Source organism: Sus scrofa, chromosome 3 (assembly GCF_054392235.1).
Source record: "Sus scrofa isolate SSC_HxYL_T2T_F1_AM1 chromosome 3, Sscrofa_HxYL_maternal_Yorkshire_Landrace_v2.0, whole genome shotgun sequence".
Classification (NCBI taxonomy): Eukaryota; Metazoa; Chordata; class Mammalia; order Artiodactyla; family Suidae; genus Sus; species Sus scrofa.
The window spans coordinates 68496587-68509404 of NC_139385.1; the positions used below are offsets into that span (position 1 = coordinate 68496587).

At 41.8% G+C, this 12818-nt stretch overlaps 1 protein-coding gene across 7 annotated transcripts in view; it reads right to left on the reverse strand.

Annotated features, from left to right (window-relative positions):
- The window catches only part of C3H2orf92 (chromosome 3 C2orf92 homolog), a 55667-nt gene extending 44598 nt beyond the window's left edge, over positions 1 to 11069 (reverse strand). For 5 of the 7 annotated variants that reach the window (XM_085018722.1, XM_021087259.2, XM_085018721.1 and 2 more), the window contains exons 1-2: positions 10859 to 11069; positions 8429 to 8491 (exon numbers count right to left, since the gene is read on the reverse strand). In XM_085018722.1, the coding sequence (XP_084874848.1) occupies positions 8429 to 8491; positions 10859 to 10952 (157 nt within the window). In that variant the 5' untranslated portion in view covers positions 10953 to 11069. Of the gene's footprint in view, positions 1 to 8428; positions 8492 to 10846 lie in introns of all 7 variants that reach the window. The other 2 variants (XM_021087257.2, XM_085018718.1) reach the window with 1 other exon arrangement.
- Between the last annotated feature and the right edge of the window lie 1749 nt (positions 11070 to 12818).

A 12818-nucleotide genomic window follows, 5' to 3' on the forward strand; every position in this document is an offset into this window, starting at 1 on the left:
ACACAATGAACTTCTTTGCAGAGCAGATATTGACTCACAGACTGAAAAACTTATGGTTTCCAAAGGAGACAGGTTGCAGGGTGGGGAGATGCACTGAGGGTTTGGGATGGAAATGCTATAAAATTTGGTTGTGATGATTGTTGTACACCTATAAATGTAATAAAATTCATTAAGTAATTTTAAAAAAAGAAGAAGAAGATGTGGTGTATATATACAATGGAATATTACACAGCCATAAAAAATAATGAAATCTTGTACATCTGAAACTAACACAACATTGTAAGTTAACTACACTCCAACAGATTTTTAAATTAAAAAAATAATGAACTCTTCCTATTTGCAATGACATGGACGGACCTAGAGGGTATTATGGTAATGAAATAAGTCAGAGAGAGAAAGGCAAATACAATATGATTTCACTTTTCTATGGAATTAATCTAAAAAAAAAGAAAAAAAAACAATGAACAAATGCAACAAAACAGAAAGAGTTGTAGATAGAAAGGAAAAAGAGAAATAGACAAGGGAGATTGAGATACAAATTCCAAGTTGCAAAATGAGTCCCTGGTAGTAAATGCACAGCACAGGGAATATAGTCAATAACTACATAACATCCTTGTAACATCCTTGTTTGGTGGCATACTGTAACCAGGTTTATCATGGTGATCAGTTTGAAATGCATAGAAATTTTGAATCACTATGTTGTGTAACAGGAGCTAATGTAGTGTTGTGGGTCAATTATATGCCAAAACAAATCCACAGAAAAGAGATCAGATTCGTGGTTACCAGGGGCGGGGCAGTAGGGGTCAGGGGAAATGGATGAAGGTAGTCAAAAGTACCTGGTAGTCTTAAACTTCCAGTTATAAGATAAATAACTTGGGCCACTCCCACGGCATATGGAGGTTCCCAGGCTAGGGGTCGAATCGGAGCTGCAGCCGCCGGCCTACGCCAGAGCCACGGCAACGCTGATCCGAGCCGCGTCTGCGGCCTACACCACAGCTCACGGCAACGCCGGATCGTTGGCCCACTGAACAAGGGCGGGGACCAAACCCGCAACCTCGTGGTTCCTAGTCGGATTCCTTAACCACTGCACCACAACTGGAACTCCCCAATCCATTTTTACAGTGCACTTAGTTTTCACATTTATTTTGTGGCATCAAAATATATACTTCATAAACATTCTTATTACACTTTTATGTGCTTTACTTCATAAATTTCTATGTTGGAATTGCTGGGTCAAAGGGGGATGTAAAATTTTAAAGTTTTTGTTAAATATGTCCAGATTTTTCTCCAAAATTTTGTACCAATTTATAGTCTTGTTAATAGTGTGCAAAATGGCCTTTTTCCTGACACTCTCACCAATACTGGCTCTTATCAATCATTATTATTTTTATTTTGCCACACTGGTTTAGTTTTTAAAAGTTTAAGGAGGAACTGAAAAGAGGAGACTTTGGGGATAATGAATATGTTCATTTCTTGATTCCAGTGTTGTTTCACAGGTACACACAGATGTCATAACTCACCCATTACATACTTCAAATACCTACACTTTATTTTTACATCACTTCTACCCAATAAGGCTGAAAAAAAGAAAAGGACCACAAAAAAAGGCAAGGCAAAAAATTTGTTTGGATTTATGTTTCTTGGGCTATTAGAGAAGTTAAATATATTTAAGTGCTTATTGGCCATTAGATAATTGTGTTTTCTTATTACTGACTTGTGTTTTCTCTTTATATACTAATATTAACTCTTTGTAAATGTCTTCCAAGCTTGCCTATTTTGATTCTGCTACATTCGATCATTAAAGGTTTCAAATATTTAAAAAAAAATAAATAAAAAAAAAGATAAATAAGTACTAGGGATGTATTGAACAACATGATAAATATAATTAACACTGCTGTATGTTATACCTGAAAGTTATAAGAGATTAATCCTAAAAGTTCTCATCACAAGAAAAGTTTTTCTATATCTTTATGACTTTTTTTTTTTTTTTTTTTTTTTTTTTTTTTTTGTCTTTTCTAGGGCTGCCTCTGTGGCATATGGAGACTCCCAGGCTAGGGGTCTAATTGGAGCTGAAGCCGCCAGCCTACACCAGAGCCACAACAATGCTGGATCCGAGCCACATCTGCAACCTACACCACAGCTCACAGCAATGCCAGATCCTTAACCCACTGAGTGAGGCCAGGGATCGAACCCACAACCTCATGGTTCCTAGTCGGATTCGCTAACCACTGAGCCACGATGGGAACTCCTATATCTTTAATTCAGTATCTATATGAGACAATGGATGTTCACTAAACTTGTACATAATCACTTCATGATGCTTGTAAATCAAATAATTATGCTGTATACCTTAAACTTATACAGAGCTGTAGGTCAATTATATCTCCATAAAACTGGAAATAAAATAAAATAACCCAACTTTACACATCAAGGAACTAAAAAAAGAATAACAAGCTAAGCCCAAAGTTAGGAGAAAGGTAGAAATAACAAAGATTAAAGCAGCAATAAGTGAAACAGACACCAGAAAAATAACAGAAAAGATTAACAAAAGTAAGAGTTAGTTTGTTGAAAAGATAAATGAAATTAACGAACTTTTAGCTAAACCAACAAAGAAAAACACAGAAATGACTCAGGACCATAAATGAAAGAGGAGACTACAACTAACACTATGGAAATACAAAGAATCATAAGAACAGCTATGAAGAATATACACTGACAAATTGGAACAAAGAAGAAATGGATAAATTTCTAGAAACTAACAACTTACCAAGAGTGAATCAAGAAAAAAACTGAAAATCTAATAATGAATTAGGAGACCGAATCAGTAATCAAAAACCTTATAACAAAGAAAAGTCCAAAACCGGGTGGCTTTACTATTGAATACTACCAAACACTTAAGAATTAACACCAGGGTTTCTGTGGGTTCAGGATCAGCATTGTCACTGCAGTGGCTTAGGTCACTGCTGTGACAAGGGTTCAATCCCTAGCCCAAGAACTTACACAGGAACAGCCAAAAAGAAAATTAATGCCAGTCCTCCTCAAACTATTCCAAAACATTTAAGAAGCAGGAGCCTTCCCAAATTCATTTCACATGGCTAGCATTACTCTGATACCAAAGCCAGATAAGAATATTACAAGAGGGAGTTCCTGTTGTGGGTCAGCAGATTAAGGACCCAACTAGTATCCATGTGTATGCGGGTTCAATACCTGGCCTCACTGAGTGGGTTAAGGATCTGGCATTGCCATAAGCTGCAGTGTAGGTTGTAGATGTGGCTTGGACCTGGCATTGCTGTGGCTGTGGCGTAGGCTGGCAACTACAGCTCCAATTCAACACTTCCCCTGGGAACTTCCATATGCCACAGGTGTGGCCCTAAAAAGAAGAAGAAGAAAAAGGAATATTACAAGAAAACAAAACTACAGGCCAATATCCCTGATGAACACAAAATGTAAAATTCTCAACAAAATATTAGCAAACAGAATTCAACAGCAAACTAAAAGGATCCTACACCATAATGAAGTGAGTTTAACCCTGAAATGCAAGGGATGGTTCTACAGATGCAAATCAATAAATGTGATACACTACTTAATAGAATGAATGATAAAAATCATCTCAATAGATCCAGAAAAAGCATCTGACAAAATATAACAACCTTTTACAGTAAAAACACTCAACAAATTGCGTATGAAAGGAACATACTGCAACACAATAAAAGCCATATATGATGAACCTATAGCTGATACTTTACTCAACCATGAAACGTTGAAAGCTTTTCCTCTAAGATCAAGAATAAGACAAGGGTACCCACTCACACCACTCCTATTCAACACAGCACTGGAAAGCTAACCATAATAATCAGGCAAGGGAAAGAATTAAAGGCATCCAAATCAGAAAAGAAAAGGTTAATTTGTCTTTTTTGCAGTTAATATGATCTTATATAGAGAAAATATTCTAAACAATCCACTGGAAAAAAAAAACTGTTAGAACTAATCAATGAATTCAGTAAAGCTGCAGAATATAAAATCAACATTTTGTTGCATTCTGTACACAAACAATGAGACATCTGAAAAAAAAAAATAAGGACAATCTAATTCATGATAGCATCAAAAACAACAAAACAGGAGTTCCCGTCATGGCTCAGCAGAAACAAATCTGAATAGTATCTATGAGGATGCAGGTTTGATCCCTGGCCTCGCTCAGTGGGTTAGGGATCCTGTGTTGCCGTGAGCTGTGGTGTAGGTCACAGGCATGGCTTGGATCTGGCATTGCTATGGCTGTGGCATAGGCCGGCAGCTGCAGGTCTGATTCAACCCCTAGCCCAGGAACTTCCATATGCTGCAAGTGTGGTCTTAAAAAAAAATTATAAAATAGAACTACCATTTAATCCAGCAATCCCACTTCTGGGTATACATCCAAAGGAAATGAAAACAGGAGATAATCTGCACTCCTCTGTTCTGCAAATTCTTCACAAAGCCAAGATATGGAAACAATCTAAGGGTCCATCGATGAATGGATAAAGAAGAGGTGTTCACACACACACACACACACACACACACACACACACACACACACACACAATGGAATGTTATCTAGCTAAGACCATGGATGGACTTTGAGAGTGTTACGCTAAGTAAGTTAGACAGAAAAACACAAATACAGTATGATCTCACTTATATGTGGAATCTAAAAGCCAAACCCATAAAAACAGAAAGTAGAGTGGTGGTTGCCAGGGGTCAGGGGTGAGGGAAATGGGGAGTGGGTCAAAGGATATGAACTTCAAGTTATAAGATGAATATGCTGTGGGGATGGACTGAATACACACAGCATGGAGATTATTATTAATAATACTGTATTACATACTTGAAAGTTGCTAAAATAGTAGATCTTATTGTTCTCACCACAAAAAAAAAAAAGAAAGAGCCATTATGTGATGTGATGGAGAAGTTAGCTAACTCTATCATTTTGCAATAGATAAGTGTATCAACTCATCATATTTATACTTTAAACTTATGTGATATTCTATGTCAATTATATCTCAGTAAGGCTGGGGTTGGGAGTACAAAAGGTGACTGTCTTTTTGTGAATCCACTTTGGAAACTGCTCACCATTTATAGCACTGTTTGAGTGTCCAACTTCAGACTAACAGGACCAAAATAAATATTTGGAGTCAAACTTGTACAAATAGGAGTTCCCTTGTGGTGCAGCACATTAAGGATCCAGTCTTTTCACTGCAGTGGCTCAGTCCTTAGCCCAGGAATTTCCACATGCCACAGGTATAGCCAAAAAAATTTTTTTTTCAATATATAAACTGTACAAATAAGCTCTGTATAATGGTTGGCTTGTACACAGTAGGCACTGAATGCTTAATGGTTTTAAAGAAAACAAAACAAAGAGGACAGATCTGCCACCTGGTCTGTGTCCCTAAGCCACTCAGACCCAGGGGAGAGGCGGAGGTAGACACAGATGAACAGACATATCGACACAGTCACCCAGAGCAATGAGGCAAGGGACAGGCACAGGAGAGGGGAAGCAGCTCAGCCCAAGGCAGGAGGAGAAGGTGCATGGCTGAGTAGACTTCAAGAGGATGAAACTGAGTTCTGGATCCAGTTGTCCACGATATGTAGTAAGACCCTCACAAGGTCACTCCTGTCCACAGACACAGGGTGTCAGTCAGTCCCCTTCACCAGCACGCTGGTGTTCACCATGGCCTCCCAGCAGCCCTAGCAGGTCAGGATGTGATATACAGGAAATCTGGGAATAGGCTCTTGGGGACACTAATTCGATGAGCTGCAAGCATCATGGAAAGACCTTGAAGCAGCCACGGAGGGACCGCTGCAGGCCAACGACAGCCCCAACATCCCACAGGGCACTCCCTGTGCCTCAGAGAAAAGCCTGGAGTGGGGGTGGGAGCGACTCAGACAATTGCAGTCACAACAGGACTGCCCAGGAGGTGACAAACTAGAAGGGTGAAGCTGTCCTCAGAGTTTCCAAATTTACTTCCATTATACATGAAAATTGTACCCATGAAAACTGGGTAGAGGCATGGAAGAAGATAACAGATTCTGTAAGCTCAGAAAAACTCTTCATTTATAAAATTGTTAGTAATTTCTCATTGTTACATTTTTGAAATATATTGATTAATTAATACATTAATTTCTCCTCCCCCCCTTTTTTTCTTTTCTTCTTTCTTTTTAGGGTACACCCACAGCATATGGAAGTTCCCAGGCTAGAGGTCAAATTGAGGCCACAGCTTCCAGCCTACACCACAGCCACAGCAATGCAGAGCCAAAGCATGCCTGTGACCCACACCATAGCTCACAGCATCATGGGGTCCTTAACCAACTGAGCAAGGGCAGGGATTGAACCCGCAAACTCATGGATTCTAGTTGGTTTCGCTACTGCTGAACCACAATGGGAACTCCCTCTGCTCCCTTTTATTTTATTTATTTATTTATTTATTTATTTATTATTATTATTATTATTTTTTTTTGTCTTTTTGCCTTTTCTAGGACCACTCCTGCGGCATATGGAGGTTCCCAGGCTAGGGGTCTAATCGGAGCTGTAGCCACCAGCCTACACCAGAGCCACAGCAATGCAGGATCCTTAACCCACTGAGCGAGGCCAGGGATTGAACCCCCAACCTCATGGTTCCTAGTCAGATTTGTTTCCTCTGTGCCACAACAAGAACTCCATCCTTCTCTTTTTAAAAAAATGTTTCAGGAGTTCCCGTTGTGGCGCAGTGGTTAACGAATCCGACTAGGAACCATGAGGTTGCGGGTTCGGTCCCTGCCCTTGCTCAGTGGGTTAACGATCCGGCGTTGCCGTGAGCTGTGGTGTAGGTTGCAGACGTGGCTCGGATCCCGCGTTGCTGTGACTCTGGCGTAGGCCGGTGGCTACAGCTCTGATTAGACCCCTAGCCTGGGAACCTCCATATGCCCCGGGAGCGGCCCAAATTAGCAAAAAAGACCAAAAAAAAAAAAAAATGGGAGTTCCCGTCGTGGCGCAGTGGTTAACGAATCCAACTAGGAACCATGAGGTTGCAGGTTTGATCCCTGGCCTTGCTCAGTGGGTTAAGGATCCAGCATTGCCATGAGCTGTGGTGTAGGTCACAAACTCGGCTCGGATCCAGCGTTGCTGTGGCTCTGGCGTAGGCTTGTGGCTACAGCTGCAATTAGACCCCTAGCCTGGGAACCTCCATATGCCGCGGGAGCGGCTCAAAAAAAAAAAAAAGGCAAAAAGACAAAAAAAAAATAAATGTTTCAAATTGAAGTCTTCTCATGCCTAGATGGGAATTCTTGAAAGCATGGAGTTGGACAGCAAGAGCTCCCTGTATCCATGCATCCATTCAATCATGCTCACCTACATCTATCAATCAGCCAGCCAGTGCAGATTTACTGCAATAGCACCCATTCCTGACAAGAGAAAGCCCCTGGAAAAACAATCCGCATCCCAGGTAGACAGATGCTTCCCTTCCAAGCAGGACTGGAGGCATCCCTGTGATCAAACGTCTAACAGCTCCTAAGCCAAAGAGAAGCACCAACCCTAATACCCCTTGGGGCTCTTCCTCAGACCAAAGATGACCCTTCCTGTCCACTCCTGACCACACAGGTACCAGAGAGGAAAGATTTCTCTAGACTCTGGATGGCTTCCTGCAGCAGATGGCTGTGGTTTCAAATGTTCCTCCTCAGTCTCAGCTCTCTGCTAAAAAGGACCTCCTTGGGCCTCTTGGTATTTTTTCAAATATTAAGTGGGAGGCTTGGAGAAGATCACTAAGTCCCAGCATAGAATCCCCTGCAGGGCTCAGAAAACTACTCATGAAAGGGTCTCACCCCACAGCAAGGAATCTGATGACTGAGTGTGGGCCTGGATGTCTCTTTTAACAATCTCCCCAAAAGATTCTCAAGCTTTTTTTTTTTTGGCCACAACCAAGGCATGCAGAATTTCCCAGGCTAGGGATGAAACCTGTGTCTCTGCAGTGACAATGCCAGATCCTTAACCCAATGCACCATAGAACTCTGAGATTTTTAGGCCCAGTTCGGGCTGAGGACATGGGAAGAGGTCTAGCTCAGTCTTAGGGTTCTGCCCATTTCTAACACATGCAGAGATCACCTAGATCATCATTGTCTAGGCAGGTGTGATGCACCTGGTCCAAGGTGGGGTCTGACACTGCACCCTCAATAGTCCCCACATAGTGGTCCTGCTGCTGCTACATGGACCCCATGTGGAGGAGCAGAATCCCTTCCAACTGCTTATCTTCTCATGTCACCTAATTCTTGAGACTCTGACACTTAGGGAACCTGTTCTAGCCTCACGGCAAAGTACCATCCTTCCTATCAGAGCAGGAGGAACAGGTTATCTGGAAGACCACCACGGGCAGGCATGGAACTCTGGGAATATAGCCTGATGATTGCACCTGAGAAAGGTACTTACCAAAGAGTTTAGCCAAACCTTTGTCCATATAGTTTGAACTTGATGAAAATTCAGTACTTGAACCTGTGGGGAAAATAAACTTTAGCTGTGAGTCAATCTTTCATTGAATCTGCATGTAATCCATACACTCAGGCACAGTATTTTGAGAGCAGCAGCACACAGCTGGCCTGCTCTAAGAGAAGAGCACTGGACTTGGGATCTGGTACAACCTTTGAATACTGTGTGACCTTGGGATGTAAAGGTCGGGGGATTTGGTTTTCTCATCTGAGACTGGAGGGAAAGATACTGATCACAGGAGAGCTGTGAGAAGGGAAGAGAAAAGGCTCTGATGTGACCTGTGGACTGAAAGTGCTCGCCCCTCATCCGGTCCCAGTGCCTTTATCTACGATAAACCACACTAAACTGTGCTGGTTCCCAGTAACGTCATGCTCGGTGCTTGGCTGTGGGAGGAATGGAGACAGATGGACACACAGCTCAGGGGCTCTTCCACAACTCTCCCCTCCACAGGCAATGAGGCCAATGATCAATGACTGACCATTCTGGAAATGCGATGCTCTCTTGTTGGAGTGAGGGGACAACACTATGGCATACTCTGCGCTAATCCACACTGTGGAGCTATATTTTGAGGGATGGGGGGTCTGACATCATCCCAACTTGATCTGTTTGATAAGCACAAGGAATCCTGATACTGTCATTGAGGAATGAAAAAATGAAGGTGCAAACAGAAATGGGCCAAAACAGCAATCTCCCCTGGGACAACATGGATGGGCAGTAAGACGTCTGCTGACCCTCACCTGGCTACATCACGGATATGAATTAATTGTGCTAAAAGACTGAAGTGACCTGTGCAGATTTTGAGCTATTTTATCAGGTTTTTCTTTTTGGAGGTCATGATGTCTGTGACACATTTTCCTGATTCAAGGTGAAGGCCAGCCCTTTTCTCTGGGCCCTGAAGAGTGTGCAAACCCATCAGAGAGGAGAAACTTGTCCCTTAATGAAGGAGTTTCAGGCCACAGCAGCCACATCTTCTGAAAGCCGCCAAGCATTCATGAAGTGTCTGCAAGAATCTGAACATACTCAGAACCAGGACAACGCTGGTTTCCCCACAGTCTGTGTAGTAGACACTGAGTAATCTATGCACACGACAGCTTTCAACTCTGTAGGAAAACTGGTAAGTAGGTGGTTAATGGTGCATGGCTATTGCTTGCTGGTATGATGGTTTTTTGATAAATGAAAGAAACAAAAAGTTCTCTTGCTGAGATATTAGAGAATGATTAAGAATCAATACAATGGAAGTATAAGTAAGCCTAAGCAGTAAATATTTGTTCAACAAAATCCCTTTGGTCCTGACAGTTTGCAAAATGTACTTTTATGGCAGATGACGTGATACTGCTCTGTTTAATTTTGGGGAAACAGTACTATAGCTTCCTCCATCACAAGGTCTGTGTCCACTCCTTTTGCTTTTCTCCACAGACCCTGTTTCTTTACATTGAGAGAATGTTCCAAAATGTGGTCAGCCAATTAGTTTAGTAAATAATAAAAGTGGTTCTAAATGCAGTAAGACTTACGAGTAGAGCATGGAAATCTAATGTTCACTTTGTAAAAACCAAGTTCATAAAATATTCATAAGAGTTATTCAAAGAGCCAAAAGGTTGAAACAACCCAAATGTCTATCAACTGATAAATGAATTAACAAAACGTGATAAATTCATGCCATGAGGTGGGTGAACACAGAAAACATGTTCAATGAAAGAAACCTGTACAAAAGACCAGATACTCTGATTCCATATGTGAAATATCCAGAAGAGACAGATTCACAGAGCAGATGGTAGATTAGCAGTTGCCAGGGACTGTGGGGAAGGGGGGATGGAGTGACAGCAAGTGAGTGTGACATGACTTTTTGGAGCGAGAAAATGTTCTAAAATTAGAGTGGTGCTTCACAATCCTGTGAATATAATAAAAATCACTGAAATAGACATTTTAAAGGTGAATTTTATGTTATATGAATAATATTTCAAGCTGTTACTTAAAGTACGGTGAGGGGATAGAAGAAACAACGTTGGCCTGATTAGCCACAGAGGTTCATTTTACTAATCTCTCTCCTTTTGTATGTTTGATATTTTTTGTAATAAAAAGTTTTAAAAATTAAGTTATTTTTAAAAGTTAAATAAAAAGTTAAAAGGTGCATGTATGCTCCCCTTCCATGGAGCTCTAGAGTTTGAAAAAGTTTCAAAGTTGGGGAAAATGTTAAAGTTTCTCCCTTCTCCTGAGCAAGACACCCCTCCGGTAGACCCAGGGAGGTAAAGCAGGATGGGGAGAAGCCCTGCACTCACTCCAAGCACCCGTGGGAGGAGAGCACCATCTCCTGCCTGGTTTAAGCTCATGATGAGTCTCACATCTCCATCTGCCACGATATACCTGTGCCGGTACCTTTGATGAGGTGCAAAGGGTGGAGCTCTGCACCTTGCCAATAATCCAGGAAGAGAAGAAACAAGAGGGTCTCCGCTCCTCTCTTCTTTGCCATGGTCTGTGTACCCAAGGAGAGAAGTAAAACAACTGAAATCCTTCAGCCAGAACAGCCTTGAACTCCTGGAGACCTCAGAACAGGACCGTCTGTGACGTCATACCCGGAAGCGGAAGCGAGGTGGGAGCAGGTCTACAGTGGGAAAGAGGAGGGATCGGTGTCTGCGGACAGGGATGGGAGGAGGCTGGCCACCTGGCGGTAATACCCTCTCGGCTCCCTTCCTTGGGCTCTGCAGTGCCTTCCTCCAACCTCTGGCACTGAAACCTGAGGGCAGTAGGTTATCAACCAGTACTCTTCAGTTGCAAGTAATTAAAAACTCAGCTAAATCAGCTTAAATGAATTGCAGGTAGCTGGAGTAGCCAGAAAAATCTCAGGACAGATCAAGATATCACATTATGAAAGTATTGTTATTTATTGCATTACATAAAATGATAGCACTAAAAATGTTTTAAATGAAAATATAAGTTGATGTTGTCACTCATTTATCAATCACTATTTGCCCTATTAAATTTCATTGGTATGAAACTATTTCCAAAGAAAAAAAAAACTTTAGATTTTAGCACCTTTTTTTTTCTTTAACAGTCACTCATGCAGCATACGGAAGTTCCTGGGCTAGGGGTTGAATCAGAGCTTCAGCTGCCAGCCTACACCACAGCCACACCAGATCAGAATTGCATCTGTGATCTACACCACAGCTTGAGGCAATGCTGGATCCTAACCCACTGAGTGAGACCAGGGATCAAACTCGCATTCTCGTGGACTGGGGTTCTTAACCTGCTGAGTCACAATGGAAACTCCCAGATTTTATTTTTTATTTATTTAATTTTTTTATTTTTTGTCTTTTGGCCATTTCTTGGGCCTCACCCGCGGCACATGGAGGTTCCCAGGCTAGGGATTGAATTGGAGCTGTAGCCACTGGCCTACACCACAGCCACAGCAACATGGGATCCCAGCCGCATCTGCGACCTACACCACAGCTCACAGCAATGCCAGATCCTTAACCCACTGAGCAAGGCCAGGGATCGAACCTGAAACCTCATGGTTCCAAGTCGGATTGGTTAACCACTGAGCCACAATAGGAACTCCTGGAAACTCCCAGATTTTAGCACCTTTAACTGTACTTTTTTTCCCTGCACTCTCATTATGCATTGGGTCTCACCAGTTTTATAGCCAGCCCTGCTTTGTATGAAGTGATAGGATGGAAGAGATTTGTAGGGTGGCAAAAACTTACACGAAAAAAAAAGTTATGTAGTTGAAAACTTAGTAGCTCAGACGGATTGCTGGGGCTGCGGTGAAAAAATACCACAAAAGGCTTGGCTTAAGCAACAGCAATCTATTATCTTACAGGTCTGGGGACTAGATGTCCAAGATCAGAGTGAATTTCTTCTGAGTTTCTCCCCAGCTAATAGGTGGCTATCTCCCCTCTGCAGGCATCTATGTCCAAAGTTCCTCTTCTTATAAGAACTCCAGTGATACTGGATTAGAGCCTACCCCCAGTGGACCTCATTTTGACTTGATTACCTCTGTAAATACACTCCAAATAAAGCCACTTTCTGAGGTCCTGGGGGTTAAGACATCAATATATAAGTTTGGTGGGGTGAGGCACATTTCAACTCATAACAGTAGGTAATGGCAGCAGCAAAAACATGATTTCTCTAAAACATCTTCAAAAAATAAAAACATATCAAAAAAGAACATATAAAACAACACAATGTCCACACCCTCAGCATCATTAGAAGACAGAAAATGCCCAATTCCAAATTACCAGTAAATATAAAAATAAGCCCTAGGCCCAGGCACTGACTCTCTCCATCCTGCCACTTGCCTTTGTGGAGAGGAAACTCAGTGCCCCAAAATGGCCTCAAA